The following is a 27,900-nucleotide window of genomic DNA, read 5'->3' as shown; positions in this document are numbered from 1 at the left end:
CAGTATGAACCAACACAATTACAAGTAAACAGCTAGAAGAAGTAGTTAACAGTATTTGTACACATCAAAAAGTTGTTTAAATCACAGTCATAGTCTGAGCATCTGAACGTTTTGTGCTTTTCTAGATTCACTAGGAATTGTATGGCACATGGCATAATTTAATATATTACATTTTTCTCCTTAAATAGCTGCCTTTTTGCAGGTGCAGGTCACCTGGATCCAGGCAGAACAGACACCGTAAGAGTAAAGAGGCAAAACACACCTTTAACCTTCTCTCTCTTTATTCATAAATCAGCTTAGAGTCCACTGCACAGCGAGCACTGAGTGGACTGCGGGTCCAACATGACTGACTACCAACACTTTTAAACTGCTTTATACCCAGAGAAGCACAGTTCCATTAAGATACCAAACACGATGCTTTCGTTACATGAAGAGGTGGGAACATTTCACAAAGAGCATAATTCCAGTATGTCGAAGAGTCTCCACGATTTTTGGTTCTATAAATACAAGTTCCAGGGGTTTTTTTTCTCCTCTCTTTAAAATCACTGTTACTAAATCACTGAGATGTATCCTGATCAGGATGAGTCATGATTGATTGACTGATTCAGCTGCTATTAATATTTAGGTGACTGTGCGTCTGTGCGTTTGTGAACAAGAAAGAAACAGAAGTGTGTTAATATACAGAAATGACTGAAAGGACACCACTTTTACTGCACGTGGTGCTTTTTTTTTTCTTTTTTTTTTTTAGGCTTTACAATTCTCTTTTTAACACTGCAATAATGGGACCGAGCAAATTTACACAAGGACTTTTTTTTTTTTTTTAATTACTTAGTTATCTCTTTTTGATGCTGTCATTGCAGAGTGGTTTATATTTATGGATGAGTTCCTGTTTCATCTTGCTATCAGTCCATATACATGGGGGAGCTGGGAGAGGCCGGCATCTGATCCATGATCCTGCAGACGTAACCGGCTACGTCGACTGAGCGCTCCTCGTACATCTGAATGAACGGATCTCTCTGAGGTGGATTAAAAAGAAACAAATTATTACATTAACTCAAACTCCTAGAAGAAAAAGAAAAACATGAAAGGTTAGGGTGACTTAACATGAACTCACCAGCAGCTCTTTGTACTTTGGCCTTTTTGATTCATCCTTTGTAAGGCTTGAGACGAAGATGAGAAAGAAAGCAGAGGTGTTAAATTATGGGAGGGTGCAGTTCGGTGATTAATCCACCGGGGGGCAGAAGAGAACACAGCACAGACTACAAAGAGACAGAAATTCTTGTCTATGGAGGTATTTCTTACCACACATTGACAAAGGCGATGAATTTGGGGGAGAAGCGCCTCTCCTCCGAGTTGCTGAGTTGCGGCGGGTCTCCTCTCACCACTTGGGTCAGCTGATCAAACACACTGTTCCACTTTGGGTAGGGAAACCGTCCCGTGGCCAGCTCATACTGAAACACATAGCATTAAAGTTCAAGCACACTGAGAGCGGAAAACTACAAATATGGCGTAAATCCCAACATTTTCTGCAGATTGCTTTATTTCTTAATAAACATTTACTGCATAACGCATCTTTGTTTAGAGAAGAGAGCAGAGGTGCTACTCCACACTATATTTAAATGTGCTAACGGTTTAAAGGTGAACTTCAGACCTCCAACAATGATTATAGTGCAGGTTTATTGCTCATACTGTATGCACTGTCATCATGGGCCTAATAAAAGAAAGGTCGCGCCGTCTCTGGAAACCATGAGGCTTTCAGCGATTGGCTTTTCTTCCTTTGTTCTGGTCTGTGTGTGCTGAAGGTGCAGTGTGAAGAAGCTGGAGCACCGAGTACAGAGAAGCCTGTGCAAGCAGAGGGAGAACGTGCAGCCTGCATGTGAATCCAGAACCCTCTTATTGTGAGGTTAGGATGCCAACCAGTGTACCACCATACGAGATGTAATCCAAGAAGACTGCTTTTAGAACAAGTCTGCCACATTACCAAAACCAGTCACCACTGTTGTTTTAAACTGTATCTAACAGTTTAATATTCAGTTTGCGAGAAATTTAAGTCTTGTTAAAGTATTTGTTGATTTTTTGGGGAACCCCCCCAAAGCTTAAGGCTGACTCTGCCTTCAATAGGGATTTGTTGCAACGATGCCCTCTGTACACGTTCCTGTGCTTCAGTTTCTAGACCAAAAGAACAACATGCAAAATATATAATACAATTTCCACAGTCATTTGTCCAGGTTCTTTCAGGACCTGAAGAGACGTAAGAAGAGCTGAAACTCACCAGTGTGATTCCCAAACTCCAGACATCTGAGCGGACATCGTAACCTTGCCGGGACGCGCTGGGGTCTATTCTCTCCGGCTGACAACAGAAACAGGACGAAGCAAGCACCTTTAAATTGAACACTGGTTTTCAAGGAAAAGAAAAGCTCATCAGGGGTTTTTAGTGATGGAAACAAACTACAAACCAGTGGTCCCCAACCTTTTTTGCGCCACGGATCAGTTTATGTCCAACAATATTTTCACGGACGGATAAATACAACAAAATAAAACCAGTACCGGGAACCAAAAAAAAGAACATTTATTCATAACACACAGGAAAATACCCAGGGAAACAGAGTTAACGATAAAAACGATTAAACAAGTAATGATAAAAACCCCCGAAAACCATAAATTTCACACCCGAGCCTCATCTCTCGCGGCCCGGTACCAAACGGGACCGCTGCTATAAACCACACGTGTGTTCATTAAATATAAAAACAGTCTGAATCACTAACATATTAGCAAGTACATTAGTGAATTAATGTTCTGAGATGATGCATCTATGCTGTTGAACTGCTGAGACAGCTCCTGAGCAGGCTTATGCTCTGACCATAAGAGATAAACAGCGTGTGTCTTGGAGTCTTAGAAAAGGCGTTAACGCAGCTTTGAATCACCTCCCAGGTTGGAAAGGTTTGCCCCTATAATGCAATAACTGTGCTGCAGGCTTTAGACACCAGAGGTCACTGTGAGTGTTCGGTTTAAAACTGCACACCCTTTCTTCCTCAGCGTTAACAGAAAGAAAGCCCACAACCTCCACAGTGCAAGGAAAGAACAAAGGATTACTTTAGTTTGGATTTTAGGATCTAACCCAAGTGTTTCTCTTGCATTTTAAGTTGCACACAAGATGGTAAGAAAGAAATCTGTGCTTCCAAAGCCAACAGCTAGCCCTAAGAGCACTAAACCAGCTCGTCGCCTCTGGGCATGCTTCCGCCTGCACAACGACATGCCATCAGCTCTGAGGTTCATCAGCTCGCTGCCTCCTTCCTGCCCTGCGAGACTTCTTCTGACATTATCAACCTTCACTTTGTCTCAGAGCCGCAGAACAGACACGGGAGCAAAGTGCGTCAGAGAGCTGCAGAGATCTCCTGCTGCAGCACTGAGAGGAGGAGGCACCTCGCTGGCCCATTTACAGGCCTGAATTAGAGGCTGATGTCACCCAGCTGAGTGGGACGCTCTGCGCTGCAGCAAGAGGCTGCACGCATCTACCAAGACTTCGTCTACACAACCACTGCACATAACGTTAGTGAAGAAATCATTAGACAGCATTTTTTTTCATATCTGGATTTTCCTCTCCAGTAATCAGATTTGCATCTTTACCCTGAGAAACCAAACTTTATTAGGCTCTGAGCAAATCTGTAAAAGCCGAATAACTGTGCTGGATACAACCACAACCAAACTACTAAAGTAAAGAGAAACTGGTTCAAATTTAATACTAAAAAAAATAGAAAATTAGCCAAATTATTACAAACTTTATCAGAACCACTAACAGCTGTGAACAAGAGCTACTGGTCCTCTAAAGTCCAACATCCACATGCATCCGGTACAGGCTATAGCCTGAGGTAAAGTGTGTGCTCTGTTCCCAGCTGCACCGAGGTCTGTTTTTCTACGTCACTGAGCCTGTAGTAACCAGCAGCACGGCGGTCACACACCTGGTGTGTGTGCCAGCTGGAAACCAGAAACTGGAGCTGAGATTCCTGCACGCTGAGCTCACAGCCGTGGGAAGCTCCCGGGTAACTTGGTTCATACAGAGTCATGAATGAAGCGCCCTGCCGCGGCCTTTGGGAGAGCGGAGAGCGTGCAGAGGAGGCCGCGTACCGCCGGGTCCTAATATCGCCTAACCAAATTTAGAATGGAAACTGCTGCAGAGAGACAAGGAGGGCTAGGAGGTACGGAGGGTCAGAAGGAGGTGCCCCCCAGCTGACGTAACCCTGCGGCAAAAATAACCTCAAGCGATGATGTCACGATGAGATCACCTCTTTGAAAGCTTTGGTTGCATGCACACACGCAAGCATGTGTACGACACACAGTGTGATTAATGAGAAAAAGCAATGTGACAGATTATTTATCGTCAGATGTTTGACCTGTACATTTAAAAAAAATGTTTATCAGCATTTTAAATAATTTTTTCCAAATAATAGCAACAGATCTCCAAATATTCTACTTAAAGTCTCATAAAGAACTAAAAATCCTTAGAAACACATATTCGACTGTTTCTTAAACAATTCATTTTTTCTCCTCTAACAGGATTTCAGGTATTGAGGATGGTGTCTCTGCACAGACTATCATTAAGACCTTCATGTGATAGAATAGGCTGAACTGTTGTAACCTCTGACTGTCTGTCGTTTACAGTCAGCACAAAACCCAGGAGGAACATTCAAGACCAGTAACCTTCTTACTGATAAGTGAAATTATTTAAAATAACCAGTTAATAGTTGATTGGTCCTCATTGTAACTACTCAACAGCTAAGTTCTTGGATTCTACGAGGCACTAGAAACCTTTGAGACTCTGCTTCAAAAATTCTGCAATTTATCAGATTTTGTCAGCTGCACTTTCATGCATCGACTCCATTCTACCACATCCCTGTGCTGCTAAATACCAGATCCAATTAAGCAGCACAACACACTCAAAATATGCTGAACACAGGTTACAAAAAAAAAAAAAATTGTGGAAGAAGCAAAACTTTTTATTAGAAAGCAGAAAAAGCTTTTTAATGCAGTCGGTGCAGTTTTATGTTCTGGTGATCATTGAAATTAATGCTTCAAATAAGTACCTAGAGGTGCTTCAGCTCATTTCAGGGACTCTGATGTTTATGAAACCTGTTTGAAGCGATCGTTGCCGCGTGACTCGCGTCATTATCCTGATGGCAGCAGCCATTAGAAGATGGTTAACTGAGTCTATTACGAGATGGGTAATTTGCAGGAAAAACACACAGTGAAGGTTCATTGTCTATCCCATCCCCAATCTCCCCAACTATCATTTACCCATAATGCATTTTGTAGCGTATATTACAAGGTCTTTCTCAGCCACTTTAAATTCAACTTTACTGGTGGCACTTTGTTTATTCAGTTATTCATGGTGCTGCAGTCAGGTATACAGAGAGCTTCACAAAAGCCAATTAGCTGTTTTTTGGGTTTTTTTTTTTTAAACATCCCATTAACCCACCTCTGTCCTGAACTAGACTCTTACTAGAGCTGGGCGATATGAGATTTTTTCATATCACGATATGTTTTTTTCATTTCAGGCGATAACGATATCTATCACGATATAAGCCAAATAACTATATTTGTAAGATTTAAATGTGCTGTTGCTCACAAGTAAAATGTGAAATAATCAGCTTGTTTTTATTTAAATATTTATTTCCCATAATAAGTTCAACAGGGTAGATGTACTTAAGGAACATGAGACTTTTTCAGATAAATAAAGGCAAATATTGCAAACTACACAAAAGGCAGCCGCTAAAGCGTTTAAGTTTCAAAATAGAACAAACAAAACAGACTAAATTGTCAATTCCACTTAGAAACAAAATATTAATTCTAAAAATAAATCTTAGTTTGTTTTACAGAAGAACAGACAAAACTGACTAACTTTTGTTAATATCAAATAAACTGAGAACTAAAAGGAAATTCTCAATCTCTCCTTGTTGTATAGCTGAGCTTTTCAAACAGTTGTAACAGTTACTTTAGTCTGACAAAAGCCGAATGACGAATTAGCGCTTCCAGTCACAGACTGAGGCTACGTCCACACGTACACGGGTATTTTTGAAAACGGAGATTTTCCGTTTTCGTTTTAAAAAATAATCCCGTCCACACATAAAGGCAGAAATGAAGGAAAACGCTGCTATGAATATACCAAAGCAGCAGGTGGCGCTAGATTCCTAACCGTGCAGAAATGTTGGCCAATCAGAAGTCTAGAAGCCTCGGTGGGAAAAAGTAAACAAAGCTGGGGCATAGAAGCAGAACCGAGTCGTATGTGTGGACGGACAGTAACTGTGTGTATATGTAAGCATTTAAACACTGCAGAGAGTAGAATTAACAGTAACAGTATTGTAGAAATTCATTTCACCGAAACAATAACGTGGCGCACAGTGTGACGCATGCTCCAGTTTATTGTATTTCCAGACTTGCTTTCGGCACAATTTACAGTGCACGCTACTCTGTTTTTTGTCAGACTTGAAATAGCCGAAATACCTTCACACTACGGAACTTCTATGGCTCTTCCGTTCGACAATCTCTCCGGCATTGGAACCATCATCTGTTTTCTCTTCAGTCACGCTCGGTTGATTTTTCTAGTCGGCACACTCATTTCCTCCATTACGCGCTGGCTCCATTACCCGCTGGCTGCTTCCCAAACAAACACACGTGCGTGCGGCTTGGCACTTGTGCTGTACGTAACAAGCCACGCGACGTGACGCTGCGGCTGTGATTGGTTCGGCTCTGCGCTACTTAATTTGGATTGGCTGACCTTTTTTTTTTTTTTTTTTCTTCTTTGAAGACAAGAGCGGCGAGGTCTATCGCGATAGCTTAATTTCTCTATCGAGTAAAAGTTATATCGCGATACATATCGTTATCGTTCTATCGCCCAGCTCTAACTCTTACTGTGAAAATTTCAAGAGATCAGCAGCTTCAGAGATACCAGAGTCTTTATACAAGGAGAAGACTTGAATAGAAATCTTAGCATGTTTCTATTTAGAGCTCTTCTAAGATGAGCAGGAACAAAGATTTTCAAACCTCATTTAGACCCGATTTTCAGGTAAAATTGCCACAAAAATGAGCCAATTTTGTGTTTTGTTTTGTTTTTTTTATTGAATTTTTCTAGTGATTATAAACATGTTGTTTTAATGTTTCATTAACCACTGAAATTCATGTTATTGGCTCTTTCCAAGTAGCCACAATTTCTTCCATAAGAATGATGGAAATACACAATGACCAACGTTAGACGACACATTTTCTCCATCCTAATGTTTAACTCAAGCTGTGGTATTGTAGATGGCACTACTGGAACATGGCTGGTTCACTGAGTAACAGCATGGATAAGCAGGTGATAAATAAAGTGGACAGTGACTGAAATACTGGTTGGTCAGAGCTGTCATTTTCCATGAAGCTCAATGGACTCAAGCCGATTTGTGGCTAACTCTACTTCGGTAACCTCATCCTGTTACTCACCGCCATGTACGGTCTGCAACCGGCATCTCTGGTTTTGGCGATGGAGTCCACCAGCTGACCGCTGATGCCAAAGTCACACAGCTTTATGTTGCCGTTCCTGTCCAGGAGGATGTTTGACGGCTTAATGTCTGAGTTAAGAGACACGGCTGGTGAAAAGACACGCAATGATCCAAATGCATTACAATGGTGAAAGTCAGGTATCCTCTTACCTCTGTGTATAATTTTCAAGTTTTCTTTTAAGTGGTTAAGCGCCTTCACAGTCTGTAACATGCAAAAACAGAGTTTAGGACAACAAGACGATAATCGGGCTTCTAATATGGATAAAATAAGGAAGACTCAAGTCCAAAAAACTTACAGCTAAAGTTATTTTTCCTAATATTTCTTCTGGAATCACATCATCTAATGAGCCATATACAAACTTGTAAAATTTGTCTAACGAGGTAGCCATAAGTTCCATACAAATCCAGCAGTCCCCCTGAAAAAACAAACAAACAAGGAATATTCAGTCACTTGTTTCCTTTGAGGTGAGACATTATTGTTCATTCTGTAACAAAGTGACTTCATTTCACCTCTCTGAACAGAGCACCATAAAACTGCACGATGTAAGGACAATCACTACTTCTCATAACCACGTCCAAGTCCATCAACAGCTGCTTCTGTTCTCTCTCATCAACTGTTGATCGAATCCTCTGAAAATGACAAAATGCTTCCATACGTATCAAACAGACTCACAGACATCGCTCCCGTGTTCAGTTTTAGCTCAGACAGAGAAAGGGCAATGATCACCTTGACCGCCATGATCTGGTTACTCGGCTTGTGCACCATCTTGTTGACGGAGCCGTAAGCTCCTCGGCCGATCTCGCCCAGATCTTTGAGATCTTCGGCTGTGAAGTCCCAGTGCTGCTCTGGGGAGATCTTCAATTTTCCCGAGGACTCGATGCTGTGTGTCCTCAGCCTCTCTCTGAGAGGGAAGAAAGAAAGAGCCGGCCAAAATAACGAGAAACTGGATGAACTACATTAACAGACAAGCCTGGGGGAAAGCTCACTCACATGTGAGGGTTCTGGAAGGGCGGCCCGGCCGTGTTCAGTGTGAATCTAGTCATGGGTTTGATGGGAGGATTGGCAAAGTTCAGCTTCAGGGCTTTACGTTTACCTGAGCGAGAGAAACATGAATCAAACGCCGATGAAACGACCAAACTCATCCCACACGACAGCTCCGAATGATCAGTGATTGAAAACGATACCAACCATGAAATGAGGCAACACAAGGACTGGGCAGATGATTAAATGCATCCCAACCTCCTGAAATCTATAGATGACATGCTTTTTATAGATTATTGGGATGGGAACTGGCAACCTCTGCAACACCTGCATATTTACAAAAATACTCATCCGCAAGCCTTCGAACATATTGTTGGTAATTTCGCCAATTTTTCTAAACTTAGCTACCCCATGAAAAGACCAAAGAGATGAGTTTGTGAGCGGTGTAGCATTTCTGTTCCATGACATTCTTTATTACTTTCTGGATTCAGTCCATTCATCCATTTTCTTCGTTCTTGCAGTGAGGTTCGAACCACTGCGCTGTGGATTCAATCCACATCCAGAAACTTTTGAAAGGGTTCTTCACGATTGCCTAAATGCAAATCTCAATATTATAAGAAAACCTATTCCATTCAATTTTCTTTATGTAGCTTTAAATCACAACAACGGTCTTCAGACGACCCCCTGTGAGCAAGCACTTGGTGACAGTGAGAAGGAAAAACTCCCTTTCAAAAGGAAGAACTCTCCGCAGAACAAGGTAGAAGGGGAAAAAAAGAAAATAAATATTAATGATAATTTGGAAAAAGTCTAATGTCACCATCTTGAGGTTCTCAACAAAATTAAAAGAATTCAAACTTCATGAACTGCAGGGCCCCAGTTTTACAGATTTATTGCATTCATCTTCATCAGACAATGCAAAAAGCACCACCTGAGGTCACATGCTTCTAGTCACATGGATGTTGTTACCAACTGGAACATGAAGACAGAGGTAAACAAATCTGTCTTCAATATCCTTCTGCATCCAGGGATTCAATTCAGGCATGCTGCAGAGAGAATTTTCATCCCCGATAGAGATATGCAGTCTCAAACTGCACAACAGCATTAGCATGAACACACATATTGGAGTTTATTGGATTAAAATGGGATTAATCCACCAATGAAAACAGTCCCCAACAAACGTACAACTTTTCCAGTTTAAATAATGTCTGCTTAAAACCACACTGGCTGTAGCTTTTGGGAAACCGATAAAAACACAGGACGTTTTTATTTCTATTCAGGTTTGCTGACAGCTCAGTCAGTTACTTTGGTCTTTTCATGGGAACAATACAACCCTCACCCAACCACATTTTTCATAAAGCTCATAATAATGGAATTAAAAAGAAAAACATGGTGGGTCCGATAAGATGCATTCTAAAGTCAGAAGTTTTATAGATTTGGAGTACTAGATTGTCTTTGTACGGGAAGCAGACAATCTTGTAATATTTCCATGTTGAAATCCAGACGGGGTTTTTCCTGGCTGACTAGACACGTAAGCATGACTGAGTAACAAACAGAAGGCAATGAGTTATCTTGATTAAAAGATCAGCGCACTTTCCTAATGTTTGTATTTTTTGTGATTTTTGAGGAAATGGACAAAAAAAAAAAATCTGATAATAACACTAAAAAGTTTACTTGGAAAAACAAGTGAATGAATCTCTTTTTGAATAAATCTACTTTAATCAAAAAAATGCAAATAAATAAGTGAGTGGAGCAACCTCACTGACTCAACTGCAAGCAGGCTGATACTGGTGTACAGTCAGTTGCCAGTTTAGTATCATTAGCTAAAACTGAAACGATCTACTTGAGCAGTCCTGCAAAAAATCCTCCCTCGTGAAGGTCGTTCAGACAGCTGTTCTAAGCACTCAATGTTGCCTCATCAAAACAATCAGGGTACATCAAACAACAGAAAAACCAATCAGTCCTGGTAATATAATGGGTATGCATCTTTATAATTTACAACTCATACATAGTAAAGAGGCGGGGCTTTTCAAAGTAAATCTGATATCTCCATGATGACACTTGATGATGTATAATAATCTTTAAAAAAAAACAACACCTTAAAAGTGAAAGAATGAAGATGATTTCAGGGAAATCTATGTTATTGCTTTACACAGGTGTTTGATCTGCAGGTACTGATATAAATGTGGTGGCCTAAATAATAGAAAAACCTGTAGGTACAATGCATCCTTGAGTTAAATCCAAAGTCATCTGGTCCTCTGTTACCTACGACATTCTCCAGAGACCAAAGACACAAAATAACCAAGATCCATTGGATGACAGCACCTTTCAACTCTGGGTCTAGGGGGCCACAACAGCAGAACATGGCCTAAGAATAAGTTTTCCCCGATTGGAGACTCTGCCAGACACTCCCAGACGACCCTCAATCTGCAGTTGGATGCGACAGACCTCATACACAAGCTCTAGCTTCTTTCTTCATAAGAGGGGTGGCGTTCCATGTCCCTAACACCAGTCAGGGCAGCCGTGGACCAGACGACAAGGGCCTCCACTCAATCCGCAAGTAACCAAACCCCTACAGCTCCTCACGCAGTTGGTAGGAGTCGTAGCGGGTACTATAAAGAGGAGGATTTACTGCAGGACTGCTAGATTGGACCGTTTGGCTGTACAGACCAAATAAAATAGCAGATGAATGCAAACTAGGCACAAAAACCAGTGAGAAATGATCATGTCACTGTTTATGTTTCTCATAATCATAACTTGCATTACCATCTGGCTTTGTGCAAAACTAAGAATTTAAAGACTCAAATTTCCAAAGCATGTCAACAGTAGATGAAAAAATACCCAGACACTGATGTTGATGCAGAGACAGAAATCCAGCATGCTGCTTAAACCACCTCCACTTACAATGCAAACAGACCAACCCAAAGATAAACATGAAGGGGGGTGGTGGGGGGGGGGGATGTAAGAAAGAAAAAAATAAAATGAAATATATATTGGGAAACATGCTCCTCAGGCCAACTGCTCTGATTTCACCTTGAATCGAAGGACAGCTCACTCCACCCAAAATACCACAGGAATGCGAGTGCTGAAATTCCACTAGGTTTCAATGGAAGAAGTTGTGTGAAATGACAACTTCACAGTGTGCGTACCTTGTCTCGACAAGAAAGGGCTATGCTGGAGTGCACCAATGCCAAGGGGAGGGAAAAAAAAGTAACACACAACACTTATACAGGCACTACTTATGCTGGTTAGTTGCACACTGAAAACCAGCCAGGTAGAGCTTCCATTGCACTTTTTAAACTGGTGTTTCTTTGGTTGGCAGAAGGGGGAGAGGGGGGTCCGTTGAGAGATCTCGTGCCAAAATATCAATGGAAGCTCTGAATTTTAGGCTTGTGCCGACGAGAACAGACACGCTTTTCCTGGAAGTGTGTCTGACAAAAAAATAAAAATAAAAAGGTCTTTTTGCGCAGCACAAAAATCCTGACGTGGACAAAACAAACAACATTTCTATAACTGCATGCGTCTGTAGCCTGATATATCCTGATATCTGAAAAGGTCATATTAAAAGCATCAGGTACCGGCACAAGCCTACTTGAACCCATCAGAAGTTTTGACTCAGATTAGTGAAGAACAGCAGGACAGACTCCCCCATACCAGACTGTCAGGCAGAAACAAAGGGATGAGAACTGTTGGTGCTGAAGCAAAAGAGATTTGGCTTACTTGGGGGAGCTCCAGACAGGTTTATCTGAAACCCTAGAGGTGAGAAGACAGCTTTTTATTTTTATTATATTTCACCTTCCATATGCCAGCCTGTGTTATATACCTCAAGAGATAGACTACTACTTTGTCAGTTTTGACTTTGACATCCCAACAACTCAAAAGCCCGAGAAGCAATTTACAAAAACTGCCCTGGCTTTAGTTTCGGAGCTGTCAAACATTCGGGTGCATCTATCGCAGGTTAAATGCATTTCCTGAATGGCAATGCACTGGCATGCACGCATGTTTATGAGCCAAGCACTTGGAGCAGGATGAGGTGTCAGTCAGTGAAGAAGGAAAAATGGCCTGCAGGTAAAACTAAAAAGGAACGAGCATGACTTATGATCGTGAAATTATTTGAACTTAAAAACAACAACAACAACAACAAATGTGTACATAAATAAAACACTTTTGTTTTTCCTCTTAGGACAGCTCACCATCCATCAGCATCACGGGAGGAGTTAGGAATCGTTAGTTAGCAGCATTAAAATGAAAGATGAAATACAGTCAGGGAAAAGTAAACAGAGACAGGATTACGTGACGTAAATGTAAATATAAAAATTAAACAATCAAAGCACTTGAAGGTTATGTTATCGCTAACGTTAGGCTTAATTAAAGTGGCATAAAGTTTATTATTGTGACATCTACAAGGGCTGAAAAATGCATGCATCTCATTTACACTGATTACATTAAAGTGAAATACACCTAATTCCAATCAAGCAATATTCACCTTCATGATTCAGGGATTCTTACATCAGTATATTGTGAGATTTATTTTCTAAATCAGAGTATGTAATAGCTGTTTCATTTTCCCAAGAATTTACTATCCAGATTAAACACTGTATTTTTAAAGTCATCTGCTTATCTGACTCTACTAAGTCAAGGAAGTGTGTAGCTACCTGTTTCACTCTGACATCTCCAGCAGGTGTTGGACTCTGAAAGTTAAAATGAGAGACTGTTTGTACAAAAACCACAGCATAGGTAAAGAGCATTTTCGTGTTGTGGTACTGAGAAAGCCTTCACTACTGTCTGCACAAGCAAGTATGGAGATGTGCTGCACTGAGTTGCATAAACCTGCTGCTTAATAGATCTGCAAATAATGCATCCAATATAACTAAACTCCAATAACGAATCCAGCTATTTAACTTACGTTATTTCCATCAACGTACAGCAAATACTTCTGAGAAAATCTTAATCGTTGGGCGTTTTGATAAAGTCAGCCTACGTAACACTAACATAACTGAGGTGCAAGCCACCGTGTACGTGTGGAAGATCATCTTGAATGTCAAGAGTGCTGCAACCCAAGTGCATTCAGAAACACTGCTCTAATCTAAGCTGAACAATGTCCCTCCACTGTCTGTGTTATTTACCAACATAAATATTTTAATAGGTTTATGTACGATAAAGAAATATCACCGCTAGCTAAAATTGCCTGTTTTTGTAATGGGACTTGGCGAGATTATGTCCAGGCAATAGAAAAACAGGATGCAACGGGGCAATAAAACACCAAAAAATGGCAACAAGGACATTTAACTCGTTAGCAAAGAAATAATAAATTGATTATTTTTCCAATTGGGGAACTCGGCAATAACAGCTCTCCTGTCTGAGAGGGGATGCTAGTCCGCTCCCTTGGGAATGTTTTTCAGTCCTGGGAGTAGCCTGAGCCTCCCACGGCTAGCCTTGCTAACATTAACCTTCACTGCAGCAGAATGTGAGCCCTCCCCTCCTCCTCCAGCTTCACCAGAATATTTTCCCACCGCCTCCCACTTACCCTGCATGCTGCTCATGGTGGTAATGTGCTGGGACTGGGACTGCTGGTGTGCTCCTGCGTTGTTGCTGCTGGGTGTTGTTGAGTTGTTAGGGCTGGGAGTCGCCATTGTTGTGTGTTTGAATTCCATCAGCAGCACCCGGAGCTGCAATGCAGAGACTCGGAGAGCAACTTCACTCCCTTCCCCACGGCCACTCTAACCGTTGCTAGGCTAACAGCCGCAAAAAAAGGCAGGCAGCGGCGCTTGAAATGCCGTAAATTGCTACAGCTTTTTAAAACGTCAGGGCTACGTTAAAGGCCACCTTTGTACCAACGTTAAAAAAAACAAACATACAGCCAGCTAGGCTAACTAAACTGGCTATCCCAGAGGCTTTACGACCCGCAATCAGCTGACCAAATGACACGGACATGTCAACACCCACTGTTTGGAGGGCTAACAGTGCCAACATGAAATGCGTCGATAAATAATTCATTATCCCTGACGTTCTCACACTGCAGGCGAAAGCGCACCAAATCCGATTTTTTTGACCCTATGCGACCCATATCCGATCATGGTATGACAGTGTGAACGGCACAAATCCGATATTTTCAAATCCGATCTGGGTCACTTTCGTATGTGGTACTGAATCCGATACATATCCGATGTTTTAGAAAGCGACTGCTGTTTGAACGGTCATGTCGCATTAAATCCGTCTTTTACGTCACTGACACAAGACAGACGCTAATTATCAGCACCGGAGAAGCGCCTGAGAAGACATCGCGAACGCTTCCTGGCCATCCAGTGTAGATGTCAGTGAAACTGTTGGGAAGACAACGTGAACATTTTATTTGTACTGTATAATCTGCAGATTCTGACAGAAATCTGCAGCTATCCTTTGAAGCACCGCTCCTCTCTAAAACAGCAATAAGGATCATTATTAGGTTATTTACATTATTATGTAAATAACAAAATAACTTAAAGTAAAAATTGGGAAACGTAAAGTCCGAAGTCTTTATATTAAGGGCCATCAGTCAAACAATACTGTTTGGTCTGGGTCTAAACAGCGCGTTGTGTGACATCTTCTTTTGCGCATGCGGGCCGCTTTGAGCGTTCACACTAGAGCGCGTTCGCATTTTATCTGTAGTGTGAACAAGCAGACAAAAAAAATCGGATTTGATCAAAAAATTGGAATTGAGCATTAAGACCTGCAGTGTGAACGTAGCCTAAGTGAACGGACATAAACACTGGACTCATTTGGAAGACGGTGGTGAAAAACGGTACACCAGTATATTAGATATAATATGATAATTAATCAACAGACTGTTCTGTGTAGATCTCTCCTAAAAATACTATAAATGTGTACATAACTCTCAATTCTCATTGAAAAAGCCCTTTTCATATTCATTTGTTTGTTGTTATTTGTTGTTTGTTAGACTTTCAACACTTATAACAGACAGCTCGTGTTTAGAATACAGTTGACTAAATTTTGATAACAAATATTTTTTTTAATCTGGCATGATATCACTCTTCAGCATCTGCTGGTCCAGATGTTTCTGAAAAGGTTCTGAGTTCTTTCCCTGCATTCAAATATTTTCAGTGTCAGTTAATTGATGTTAATTAATTAATTGAAAATAAAACGCTATAAAGAAGTATAATACAATCTGAACATCAGGTATAAAAACAAGCAAGTGACACAATTTAAAATATACTGACAGTGCTCCACTGAAACTGTCCAGTCCAAGATTAACTTTGATATCAGCAAAACTTATTTGTTGTTGAAGAAATAAAACACTGAAATGAAGAAAACATCACCTGTTTGATATCACCTAAGAGGAGTAAATCCAGTTTTTCCATCCATTTAGAGATTAGGGTGAGTGCTTTGGAAACAGAGTGCTGGGAATAGACTTCTTTTCAGGTGTGCCAATTAGGTGAGATCTGACAGCCTGGGCAGCTCATAGCTGCTAAGGCAAACTGGGTGTTAGGCTAACCACAGATTTCCAAAAACAATGGAGCACTTCTCCAAGTAGACTCTACATTGACAAATCATTTAGACATTTGAAGATCGTGTCACTACATTCACAACTAAAAAATAAATAAAAATAAGAAAAAAAACCAAAGTGTATTTGGTGAATGTAACAACAGAAAAAGCATTTGACTTGCACTTTGTCCCACGATCCTCCATCATTACCAGTTGGGATTTGGGATACCTGGCAGCCAAGTGGACACCAACACTAACTGATTGTGGCAGTCATCCATTCTCTGTCTTGACTTGCTGTACAGGGTAACCATATGCTGTTGGCGATTGACAGCGTAAATTATTCCATGATGCACTGCAGCACAGGAAATACAAAATAATAAAACAGTGAAATAACTCAGTATGTTTTCAAATAAAATGAATGGATATTTATTAAATCAATTATATTGTATTGTATTGTATTTATTTACGGCTTGATTTCATTCATGTAACTTCATTTATTTATTTATTTATTTAGTTATGTCATTTTGGCACCTTTGTCCCTCCATACTTAAGTAGCGGTCGACTCGCAAGCAGCAGACAGAACCGACGTTCAACGGAGTTTGTTTCAAAATAAAATACAGCAGTGCTTGGCTAAAATGTATTAGGAGTCACATCAGTGTCCTTAAGAGATATTATAAGCAGGAGATATGACACAGAATCCTGAATTACATTTTATGGAATAAGTGAAATTTAATTGAAATTAAACTGAAATTGAGGTAAATTGACTATATTAGATTAAAAATAAGTATCTAGTGGAGTTTCACCTCATTTTAGCTCACTGCCACATTGATTAAACCTGTTTGTGACTCAGTGTGCTTTCAGTGTACTATCCTGCAGAGTGTGTAAAAGCGTGCCAAGAATCAGCCTTCACAGCTGTACATAAAAACATCCAAATTACCAAAAATTACCAAAAATTCTTATATAGTTCTATATTGTGTATTTTGTTGTACAGTCATTTTATTTTCAACTTTAATTTATATATTTTATCTTATTCTTTCCCAGTTAAATTTACCCTTCATTCTAATTTGTGTTGTACAGTTATTTCATTTTTAACCTTAATTTATATTTTATTCCTTCCTAGTTAAATTTACCCTTTTTAATTTTTCGTATTTATTTCCTGTCTTATTCATAGCCTTTTCCTTTTTTGTTTTCTTTAGGTCACGAGCAGTTGTCCAAGCATTTCACTACATATCGTACTGTGTATGACTGTGTACGTGACAAATAAAATTTGAATTTGAATTTGAAAAAGCTTTTGAACATGTTGCCCTTCTTCCTGGAATAATCTACAAGCTTCAGGCTGGATACATGTTAAAATAATAGTGTCTAAGGTTGCACTGAAGTTCATCTGAGGTAAAACCTTTTTGCTTTTTGTTTTGAGCTGGATGCTGTGTTCACTCCTTATACTTCTTATAGATCACGGTTAATTTAGATAATTCTCGAAATAAATGCATGGTACATTTAAATTAATATTCAGGGCACACTTGATTGTCACAATATAAGACAAAAAAGTAAAATGTAAAACAGGCAAAAAAATCAGTGAGAAGTGAAAGAGCAGTGACCCATGACCAGCACCTGCTAAACTGTCTTGTGTTGCTGCTTCGCTGCACCTGCTGTCACTTTGATTTGCACCAACGTAATAGATTCCCAATGCTGTGTGCACACGTGTAAATCAAGTTATTATGTATTTTAATGCCATTTTTACCACATACAAGCAATGTCAAAGCTACAGTTAAATTTTATGGGCTTGAAACATCTAAACAAATGAAACTTTACTAGTATAATATAAGAGTCTGAGTCTGCTGATTTAATACAAAAGTGTTAAAGTAGTGTTTACACATTTATATTTAACAAAAGAAGAAGAATGAAACAAAAAAATAAATAAAAATCTAAGCAGCTTTGTTTGCTTTGTTTGCTTTAGTTTAGATTTTCAGACATTTTTCTTTCTTTTCTGGTCTTTGTTCTGACCAGTGACAAGGTTTATACTCATGGTACTTTTATTTTGTAAAGATATCATAAATCTTTGCAGCAACACCTCCGCCCAGCCACCATATTGGTGCGGGGAACTACTGTAATTCCTAGTGCATTATTAAGGCATATAAATATATATCATAACCGGGATCTCCATTATTAAAAGGAAAAATATTTCATGTCAGAAACGTCAGAAACTGGAGACAAATAAATGCAAACCTTCAAGTTTTCATATTAAAACACACACAGAGAGAAAGAGCTTCTGTAAAATGATATTTAACTGCATGCTTTGTGTAAGTAATGTCGAAACATAGCCTGTTCCTTTTTGCGGTTTTATTTTGAACATGTTAAAATAACACAACAACAACAATGACAACAAAGAAAAGACAAAAATACAATAAATCAAACCTAACATGAGGAAAACAAAACAATCCTCATCCTGATAAAGCATTTAAAGGATTTAGATCATATTTCCCTGCTGTGGAGAACTTTATCAGCATCTTCACAGTAGCAGAATATGGAAAATTGTCCCGATTCCATCTTTAACTGGTCTCAGAACCCCGCTGCAAGATGGCGGCGGCAAGGACGCGTCTGATTAATCGGATAAGGCGTGTCTTCTAGCAGACTAACGTCATTGCGGACTTTTGAAATGTGTGCTCGATTTATCGATCAAGGTGTCCAGGAATAAAAGGGTGCCAGGTTTATTTGATGCTTACGTACACGTTTGTTTGTTTTAGAAGATGCTTGCGGGATATGACACATTAAATTAACAACTTTAATTACTTTTTTGTGCAAATTATGGAAAATTAAACAAAATAAAAAGTAAATATATAAATAAAATAAAGAAACAACGCGATAGTGAGTGTCGTTTACACCGCCTGTGATCGATGCATCCGTCAGCAGACGTGATATATATCGAACGAACCCATCACGGTTTTGACCAATTTGACAGCCTTGCGGAACTGCAGGTGCGCCTGCTTTAAAACGTGTGCACGTCCCGTTGGCCCGGGCGGGGAAGTGAAACAATAAGCAGCTATGGGAGAAGTTTGTAAGGAGAGGAAGCCGTGGCTTCGTGTTGTTTGGCAAATCTGCAACGTTTTCATGTGTTTGTTCTTCGCTCTGGCGTCGTACGTCCAGGTGAGAGTTAGATTTTTTTGTCTTCTCAGCACTTCTTTGAACTGTGATCAATAACTATGTCCTGACTTCCCGCTGCAGATCAATGATCCAGATGCAGGTTTATGGATGGTAAGATTACACAAGAGTACACTTTTTTTTTGGTCCATATTTTTAGACATTTTGATCTTTTTGCACAGTTTATTATAAACACCACCCTCTTTTTCAGGCTGGTTACGGCGTCCCTGCAGTCCTGAGTGCGTGTATTGTTGTGAAGCCTCATGTGACAGGTACAGGGATGAGTTTGGAGTCATTTGCCAGTAGATGCTTCGCATATTAACAATAAAGTCCTCATATTAACGTGCATGAAGCTGGTATCTTACGTTGCTGCTGAACTTTACTCGTGCATTTCCCCAGTGCACGTAGCGCCACCCTGCGGCTGTATCCTGACCGTGCAGCTCGTTGCAGAGTTAGGGTTGTGATTTCAATTGTTTGCCTTCATTATTTTTGTTTCCTTTTCAGAGACTTTGCCCTGGAGGCGTGTTGCTGACCTTCATGTGCTGATTTCCAGTGCGATCAGTGCCATGTTGGGATGGACGCTCTACAAAGAGCAAATCACACAGATCTTCCAGAAGGAGGAGGGCAGGTACGCCACACCTCACCTGATCTGAGAAAAACAAACCGTTTACGCATTTTTAGGCTCTCCATTCAAAAAAATGTGCTGCCTATCAGACGGTATAACTATAATGAAGCTTCACTTCATTAAAGGCATTCTGCTGTATCATTATAGTTTAATTCTGTATGAAACACTAATGTAACATATTTTGCAGATTATTATTTTCATACATGGATATTTGATATAGTTTTTATCCCTTTAGAGAATTTTCAGGTCTCGTTTTGACTGCAATTTGGCTCCTCCTGTGTCGCCACTCTGGAAGGTAACAGATTTAGTTTGAATCTCATTTCCATCTTATACTGAGAACTTTACAAAATATTTTTGTCTTTTGTTGTTTTGTTTTTTCTTAACTTTTTGATTGAAACCAAAAAAGCAGCGACTTCATGTTTGTGTGTTTAATGCTTCTGTTCATGAAAGGTGTATATATATATATATATATATAAAAATTTTTTAACTTTCAAAAAACTTAACTTTGTATAGTTTTTTTTTCTCTGTGTGTGTCTGTATGTGTATATATAATATATTATAATAATTACTGTGAGATTTTTTTTTTTAGAAAAACAATTTAATCCTAGTGATTTTTCTGTTCATTTTTCTGAGGTAAACTCAGAGAATATCCAAATGTTACCTCATATTTTTGTGTCAAAAGAATATCCTCTTCATGTTTTTGAAAATTTAATCTCAGCTAATAAATTTAGCATTGTTAATTTTTTTTCTTTTTGTTTGTTGTTTTTGTTGTTGTTGTTCTTTTTTTCTGCCTACATTGAGCCTATAACTCAACCATACTTTTTTGTCCTTTATATTTCATCTGCTCTCTGTTTTCCTTTCCTCCCCCTCATCTCCTCATTTTGTCAGAGCTCCTGTCGGGATACTCAGAGTCTCCACAGCTGCTGCCATCACAGTCTTCCCATTTGTGGCCTGGCTTTATTACCACATCAACAAGGATCTGAGATCAGACTGGCCTTCACACTGTACGACTGCCATTTAGACATCAGCCTGTTTTGGCTGATGAAACATGATTAAACACAAATCTATGACAGCTAAAATGCACTGATCCGTTTGAGTTTTTATTGAACACTTATGTAAAATAATTAATAAAAATAAAAAAGTTTATTATTTAAACTTTATCTTCTGTTAAATCAAATGTAATTTTCAAGTTAAATAAAATAAAGTGAATTTAAGACCAGTCTAGTCTAAAAGTAAACCTTTTCCATTCTTCGGGTGGCAGCATAGACACGGCCAAAAGAGACAGTAGAAGAAGAAGGTTGTGACGTATTTTTCTGTGTTTAGTAACCGTTCCCCGGCTACGGATCTGAAATCAGCCACTTTAGCGCCTTGTGGGCTATTTAAAACTAGCACCGCTGCAGTATAACTGATCTGAGAACAGAAGCCAGTCCGCAGAGTTCCTGTTCACTTCTCATGCTTTCCCAAAGCTGTAGCGGCTTCCTGCTTGTTGTAGCGGTTCTGTTCAGGTCCAACCATGGCTCTGAGTGTGCTGTATCACAGCCTGGGCCGCCGGCTGCTTCACAGCAGAGTCTTACAGAGTCCGGCGAAGCTCACACTCGGCGCTTTACCGAGGCAGTCGGCCCTGAAACACACGCTGTCCCCGCGGAGAACTCACTGCTACCTGGTAGGTCAAACCTGCCTGTGTCCGCGGAGCTAGCACACTTCATTGAAACATTTAACAGTTAGAGTCATGTGGCAAACAGTCAGATGATCCGGTCTTTCTTTGTAGTTTAACCAGGTTTTGTTTACTGACAACAATTTCAAATAGTTTTAAAATACTTATTGGCAAATATTTTTGCTGTCTGTATCGCGCGCGCGGGGGGGCGGGCACTCAATAATTTAGAACCATCTCCATTCACACCTGCTTCACCTCCTAACAGCACCACCTTAACCTAGTTTGGAAACTAGATGAGCCACAGACACGGGGCCAAGACCTGGATTAAACCCACTGCTGGACGAAGATCCATTTTCAGTCCCGTCTCAGGGAAACTGGTTGTTCAAGCTGATTTATTATAGAAAGTTCCAACTCCACATATTTTTTTTTCTTGGACTTTACTAGAGTAGCTTGACATATTTCCCATTTCAAATTAAGCTTTATTTGCCTTATACTGGGCCCTGAAATAAGCAGTTTGAGCTCTAACGAACTTTGAGCCATCCTTTTTCCTGATTGGCTGCCCCTCGTTACATTGCTCTTTGACATAATAAACATGCAAAAGTAGAAAATATGTGAGAAACGTGAGTGTTTGGAGCAGTTCATCTCCACTGTTGCATCATTATGAACATTGGTGCTTGTTGATATTGATGTCACAGCTGTGGGCGATCAGTGTATTTGATGAAATATTAGATCTTGATTTCCGTGACCTGGGAAACACAACGTGACTGGTGTGATCAGCCCATCAGGAACTTTAAGATTAAACCTTTGTGTCCTTTATCGACCTCGTAGTATTTTTGTGTGTGTGTGTCCGGTGTGAGTTGAATTGTGTGTCATTTGTGTCAAGGTAGGCAACAAGGAGGGAGTCCACAAAAGATGTTTACTTTAATAAAAGATGATTTATTAAACATAAACCAACCAAGACACAAACATCAAGGAGAGTTGATACCTGGTGGAATGGAAGAGACTGAGCAGGTCACCTGGGCCGGCTTTTATAACCTGGAGAGTACAGCTCAGCTGCGTTAGCTGACAATCCTTCCTCATCAACCAGTTATTAATAACAGCAGGCCAGGACGTCTTTGATTACTTTTTATATTGACTGTGTAAATCTGTCTATTCCTAAATGTGACAACCCACCCACTGTCAAACACCACTAAATATAAAAAGTACATACAAATAAGATGGTAATAATAATAAGGTAGCAGCTTTGGTAATGCTAATAGGGGAGTGTAGCTAATTAAGCATTAAGCAGTGTAATTATTACGCTGGCGCATATGTAATGCCTACTGTATGTAAAGCTTACTGTCACAAACCTGGATTTTAGATTGAACCTTCAGGGCAGCAGCAAAATCCAGCGTCTTTCAGCTGAGACAAGAGGAGAAGATGAAAGAGATTCTGTGGAAAGATCACTTTAAAGCAGTAACCTTTGCCTCATTTATGAGCGCTGAGCTGTTAGAGGTCCAAGAGTAGAGATGACTCTCAGTGCAGTTATCATTGCTGCAGACGGGGGCGCTGCTGTTCCTGAAATCAGAGATAAATGCCTTTGTTTTCAAGACTTACAGCAGTGACTTTAAGTAGTTAAGAGGCTGCTTTAACATTACTGCCCATCTTAGCAAAGAGAAATGCATCAGCCGCATTGATGACACCACCCCTGTATCCACTGACCTCATTTGAAACTGTGGCCATATTTAACTGCAGCATTTTTATATTTTACGACTTAAATCAACTCACAGCTTCCTGTGCTTGCTCATTAACAGGTGAATGGGAGTCAGCGGCACACCTGCAGAGCAACGCAATGGCAGAATCAACACAGCTTAAGAACGTTTTCCTCGATGCCTCCTCCACCCTCATCAGGAGATAAGCCAAAGACGTCTGGGGTAAGAGTTAAACGTTTATGTTACAGCTGATCCCCAGCGTGATCAACTCCATTTGTTCTCAATTGAAATTTTCAGACATTAACTAAGTTTTAAAGGTTTCTTTTGTCATATAGGGCAGGGACATGACTGACATTAGGGCCTGTAGCAGCAGTCTGTAGCAGTCTTCTCCCAAACTCAGCTATAACTGATTTATTTAAGGTGACCCAAAGGATATGGAGCTGTTAAAATAAGCTTACCAAGAGTTTATTTGCAGGTAGAGAATGTCAAGACATAAATATCTGTATAACTACACCCGTTCAGTCCTTTTGCTTCCTTTGTGCTCTCTTTAAAGCCTGTGACGTGGAAATCTTTAGCAGTAACGTTTGCCATCGGTGGTGCGCTGCTCGGAGGGATGAAATATTTTAAGAAAGAAAAGGAAGAAAGTAAGTATTTCACTGGTTAATGCGCTCTAAGACTAAACTTCAATGCCTGTATAGAAAGAAACCGCAGACAGACTGTGTATTTTATAGATATAAAGGTTAAATAAAGTGATAGGGGTCCTAAATGCTCCTCCTCTGTGACTGTGTTGCAATTGGCAGTGATTGAAAAAGAGAGAAACAAGTCGATAGGGAAGGCGGCGCTGGGAGGCCCGTTCTCACTCATCGATCACAACAACAAGCCCACCAAGAGCGAGGACTTCCTCGGCCAGTGGATCCTCCTCTACTTCGGGTTCACTCACTGCCCCGACATCTGCCCCGACGAACTGGAGAAGATGATCGAAGTGGTGGATGAAATAGGTATTTAAACCATTTTTTATTTGCAGCGAGAAGTCAAAGTCCTGATTTTACTCAACATCTGGCTTTTTTTATTGTTGTTTTGCAGACAAAATAAAAACTTTGCCAAACTTGACGCCGATCCTCATCACCATCGACCCCGACAGGGACACACCAGAGGCCTTAGCTACATATGTGAAAGGTAAGAAAGCAACGTGATCAAACTGTGCCTCAGTACACGCACATGACAACATTTTCCACTATGACGTCACGACTCCATCTTAGTTTTCTGTAATTTTTGTAATTCATCTTCTCAGAAGAAAAGCAGAGGTATCAACTGAACCCCTGCTTTTATAGAACTATTAGACTTCTATTAGACAAATAGAATATTTTTCATTTTCATAACACCTTAGTGCTTCTGTGTGTGTATTTATATGTACAAACACTCTTTTGTAGCTAAATACCAAGTCTTATAAACTGATGCTAGAACCTAACAGCATGTCTTTTATCCTGTCTTCCTTCCCTCACCCCAACCAGACTCCTGCCCTCCCTGAGCCTGGTTCTGCTGGAGGTTTCTTCCTGTTAAAAGGAAGTTTTTCCTTCCCACTGTCGCCAAAGTGCTTGCTGATAGGGGGTCATATGATGGTTGGGTTTTTCTCTGTATATATTATCATAGGGTCTACCTTACAATATAAAGCGCCTTGAGGTGGAAGGAAATTCAACACATTTCTGTTCATCCAGTGGTCAAAAATAACAGCAGACAGACACGTGCAGACATTTCTGTCAAGTAACGTAACACAAAACCTTCACTGTACACAGATCGATGTCCCTAAAAAGCACTCTGAGCCAGCATCACCTGATGGTCAGACTGTGAGAGGACAAGAATTGATTCTGTTTGGTCTGTTTTTGCTTTTTAATGATTGAGGAAAATAAGAAATATCGTGACTTATGTGAGCAGTGTTGCAGTGGTTAGCACTGATGCCTGACAGTGAGGTGGTCCTGGGTTCTGTGTGGCCTCGAGCTCCAATGACACTGAATGGGATAGGTGTTGAAAGCAAAAACAATGCAGGTGTGCACAGATTCAGATCAGGGACAAAAAGTTGCAAATAAATAAAGTTTTTGTTTTTGGAGTTGTGGTTGCAGGTCTGCAGGTGAAAGTGGTTTGTGTTGATTAGAGCTTCTTATAAAATCTGATTATTATGCCGTCATTTAGCTGCTTTACTCCTGTGTTTCTAGGTGTTAAACTTTCTTACTGTCTCATCTTTCAGAGTTTTCCCCAAAGCTGATCGGTCTGACGGGAACGACGGCTCAGATCAATGAAGTTTCCAGAGTGTACAGAGTGTACTTCAGTCAGGGGCCAAAGGATGAAGACAACGACTACATCGTGAGTTACCGTCTGCTCTCAATCAGCTCCCAGATCTCGTGATTTCCTTCAGTTACTAAGTTTGTGTCTGTCTTCTGTAGGTCGATCACACAATCATCATGTACCTCGTGGGACCTGACGGAGAGTTCGTGGATTATTTCGGACAGAACAAAAGAAGTGTGGAGATCACCAACTCGATAGCGGCACACATGAGGAGGTTCAAGAAGGGAAAATGAGCAGCAGCCCATTAAAGCGGACTCATCCTCAGGTGTGTCTCTGCATCACTGCCGTCTTATCTGGGCTTTTATTTATTGTGGATACACTACTCCATAAAGATACATATCTGCAGTGACACTCGGTGGTGTGCAGTATGCCTGATATTTGCATCTTACTTTCTATGACTCTGTGATCATTTTGCAAACTGTGGAATAAAAAACAAACAAACCCACACACAGCCAAATGACCTTGATATAGTTTCATTTCAAGCTTGAATGACAAACATTTAGCTTCATGTTTTTAATGTTTGATTTTTAAATTAAAAGTGGATCTATTCTTTTTTTTTTCTCTTCATATCAAACATGGCTAAACTTTCAAATAATGTGCCAACATGCATGTGCGTCACACATTAAGGCTTCAGACTCTAAATTCTTAGTTTCAGCCTGTCTTCTTTACCACTGTTTTCTCTGTAACATGCCACAGAGCACGTATATCTATAATGTGTTCACCTCGAGTAGCCAATCAGAAGAACTCGGCCTTAAAAGAAGAGTGATGTGGGCTAAAACAGCTTGTTTCAATGAGACGATTGGAGGGACGGCACCAAGACCCAGTATGGGCTAAATAAGGATTGTTATTGAACAGAGAATCATGCAAAGCTGCTCTAATTGGGTACAAGCTGTAGGATCATGAATAGGGATGGGTATCATTTAGATTTATCCGATACCAGTACCAAACCGGTACTTTTGAAACGGTGCCGGTGCTTAAACTGTGCTCGAACCGGTGCTTAAAGAATGGAGAACGCAAACTTTGTCCGAAAACCTCTCATGTTTAGCCATTTTTTGTAAAAAGCTAACAATGTTAGCCTTTTCTGCAGCTATAGGGGATTTAAGGCATCACTCTGGGCTGGAAGCAGTGCTTAAACAATGGAAAAAACACAAACGTTGTCCAAAAACCTCTCATGTTTAACTGTTTTCCACTTTTTCTTTGGTCATTTTAGCCTTTTTGGCCAGGGTGAAGGGAGTATCTGCCATCAAACAAGAGGACAGCCGCATGTAACTACGACAGTGTTTATGATTCATGAATGACACCACAGCAGGCTAAAAAATATTAACTTTGTTCACTTACTTTTAAAAAACATGATGTTTAATGTCTTAAAATATAGAAAAGAAAGAGAATGTGGGTGATTATGGGTTTAATTTTTATAGCTCACTTTGAAACACTTAACATTGAAAAAGAATACTGTAAACAAAGATGTTTAATATGTTTAGAAAAAGCCAGGAGATGAGATTTAAAGCAGGACACAGAAGTTGCTTGTTTGGGAGGGACAGCAGACGGGGAGGATTCGAAGCAGCAGAGGGAGTCTCCAGGTCACACGTGATCAAAATGTGTTGGTGACTCTGTGCCTGCAGTTTTATACAATGCAATTAAAATTAACTTTAGGTAACATTTTTTTAAAAACTGCAAGCAGGTGTTTCTTTAAGTGCAGCTGCAAAAATCTATGATGAGACCGGCTCCCATAAGAACCACCCCAGGAAAAGAAGAGCAGCAGTTTCCCCTGCAGCAGAAGATCAGCTTCCAAAAGCACAGCAGGTACCAGTACCTCGGGTCAGAGCTCACCTCAGTGCTTTTTGCAGTTCAATCTGGAGACACATCACAAGGTCTGGACATGTGGAAATGCTGCAAAGAAATTAATGAGGGATCATTAAACTGGTAAAAACTGCTGAGATAAAGAAACAAAATGATGTGTCTAACAGATGTTAGACTCGTGGAAACCTGGACTTTGGTCTGATGTCAGATCAGCTGTTTTAATTAGATGCTGAGAAGGTGAACAGATGGTGTCTGCATTAATCGTTACCATCATACAGCATGGAGGAGACACTGGTGTAGGGATGAATTATCTACTGAAACTGTTGGACATCTTTTCAGAATTTGAAATCACCATGGCTACCACAACATCCTGCGGCGACGTCCCATCCCAGCTTAGCGGGATCAGTTTTTTAAGAAGGAGGAAGGAGCTAAAATACCCCCAGGCTCTGTGAGGAGCTCACTGAGCAATGGCCTCAGCAATCACATGACCTAAATCCAGGTGAGATGGTTTAGGTGTGAATTACAAGCAGCCGCGAGGAGTGTGCGAAGGGAGTATGAAAGCACAGGTGTCTGTGATGTTTTATAGCTTGGGAGACTTTAGTAACATTCTACACTGTAAAGAAAATGAGTGAATAAAGGTGGCAGATAGACAGAGACGG

The 27,900-nt window shown here is 40.3% G+C and overlaps 3 protein-coding genes across 6 annotated transcripts; 2 read left to right on the top strand and 1 right to left on the bottom strand.

Moving 5' to 3' along the window:
- Positions 1–263: 263 nt before the first annotated feature.
- Positions 264–14,596, bottom strand: map2k4a (mitogen-activated protein kinase kinase 4a). 4 transcript variants are annotated; one of them, XM_085455009.1, is made up of 13 exons: positions 14,039–14,596; positions 13,167–13,202; positions 12,232–12,264; positions 8,524–8,626; positions 8,260–8,434; positions 8,043–8,162; positions 7,829–7,948; positions 7,683–7,734; positions 7,474–7,601; positions 2,273–2,350; positions 1,303–1,451; positions 1,115–1,160; positions 264–1,016 (listed from the first exon to the last, which is right to left on the bottom strand). In XM_085455009.1, exons 1-13 carry the CDS (start codon positions 14,163–14,165, stop codon positions 903–905), a joined length of 1,281 nt encoding a protein of 426 aa, XP_085311135.1. In that variant the 5' UTR covers positions 14,166–14,596; the 3' UTR covers positions 264–902. The 4 variants fall into 4 exon arrangements, with proteins under 4 accessions (XP_085311135.1, XP_085311138.1, XP_085311136.1 ...); XM_085455012.1 differs by lacking the exon at positions 12,232–12,264 and having other exon boundaries at positions 8,524–8,614; positions 14,039–14,593; XM_085455010.1 differs by lacking the exon at positions 12,232–12,264 and having other exon boundaries at positions 14,039–14,592.
- Positions 14,597–18,955: 4,359 nt separating this feature from the next.
- tmem220 (transmembrane protein 220) lies at positions 18,956–20,975 on the top strand. Its single transcript, XM_085455008.1, has 6 exons — positions 18,956–19,137; positions 19,216–19,245; positions 19,343–19,403; positions 19,636–19,759; positions 19,992–20,051; positions 20,645–20,975. Exons 1-6 carry the CDS (start codon positions 19,036–19,038, stop codon positions 20,775–20,777), a joined length of 510 nt encoding a protein of 169 aa, XP_085311134.1. The 5' UTR covers positions 18,956–19,035; the 3' UTR covers positions 20,778–20,975.
- An 84-nt stretch (positions 20,976–21,059) lies between these two features.
- On the top strand, positions 21,060–25,995 carry sco1 (synthesis of cytochrome C oxidase 1). Its single transcript, XM_085455007.1, has 7 exons — positions 21,060–21,419; positions 23,204–23,323; positions 23,655–23,745; positions 23,902–24,099; positions 24,185–24,277; positions 25,344–25,459; positions 25,540–25,995. The coding sequence occupies exons 1-7, from the start codon at positions 21,270–21,272 to the stop codon at positions 25,672–25,674; spliced, it is 903 nt and encodes a 300-aa protein (XP_085311133.1). The 5' UTR covers positions 21,060–21,269; the 3' UTR covers positions 25,675–25,995.
- The last annotated feature ends 1,905 nt before the right edge of the window (positions 25,996–27,900 follow it).

The sequence above is a fragment of the Copadichromis virginalis genome, linkage group LG4 (genome assembly GCF_057382275.1).
Source record: "Copadichromis virginalis isolate Kocher_CV1m ecotype Utaka linkage group LG4, C_Virginalis_male_GT1.1, whole genome shotgun sequence".
Taxonomy (NCBI): Eukaryota; Metazoa; Chordata; class Actinopteri; order Cichliformes; family Cichlidae; genus Copadichromis; species Copadichromis virginalis.
The sequence above is the reverse complement of the archived record's forward strand: the minus strand, read 5'-3'. Positions and strand labels throughout refer to the sequence as shown.

What these genes read in the sequence shown, in the direction of transcription:
- tmem220 (XM_085455008.1), top strand. Translation starts at nt 19,036, where the DNA reads ATGGGAGAAGTTTGTAAGGAGAGGAAGCCGTGGCTTCGTGTTGTTTGG. An exon ending in CTCTGGCGTCGTACGTCCAG is followed by an intron (nt 19,138 to 19,215) that starts GTGAGAGTTAGA and finishes TTCCCGCTGCAG; the next exon opens with ATCAATGATCCAGATGCAGG. An exon ending in CAGATGCAGGTTTATGGATG is followed by an intron (nt 19,246 to 19,342) that starts GTAAGATTACAC and finishes CCTCTTTTTCAG; the next exon opens with GCTGGTTACGGCGTCCCTGC.
- map2k4a (XM_085455009.1), bottom strand. Translation starts at nt 14,165, where the DNA reads ATGGAATTCAAACACACAACAATGGCGACTCCCAGCCCTAACAACTCA. An exon ending in CTTGAAAATTATACACAGAG is followed by an intron (nt 7,602 to 7,682) that starts GTAAGAGGATAC and finishes CTCTTAACTCAG; the next exon opens with ACATTAAGCCGTCAAACATC. An exon ending in GTTGCAGACCGTACATGGCG is followed by an intron (nt 2,351 to 7,473) that starts GTGAGTAACAGG and finishes TTCTGTTGTCAG; the next exon opens with CCGGAGAGAATAGACCCCAG.
- sco1 (XM_085455007.1), top strand. Translation starts at nt 21,270, where the DNA reads ATGGCTCTGAGTGTGCTGTATCACAGCCTGGGCCGCCGGCTGCTTCAC. An exon ending in GGAGAACTCACTGCTACCTG is followed by an intron (nt 21,420 to 23,203) that starts GTAGGTCAAACC and finishes GCTCATTAACAG; the next exon opens with GTGAATGGGAGTCAGCGGCA. An exon ending in TAAGAAAGAAAAGGAAGAAA is followed by an intron (nt 23,746 to 23,901) that starts GTAAGTATTTCA and finishes TGCAATTGGCAG; the next exon opens with TGATTGAAAAAGAGAGAAAC.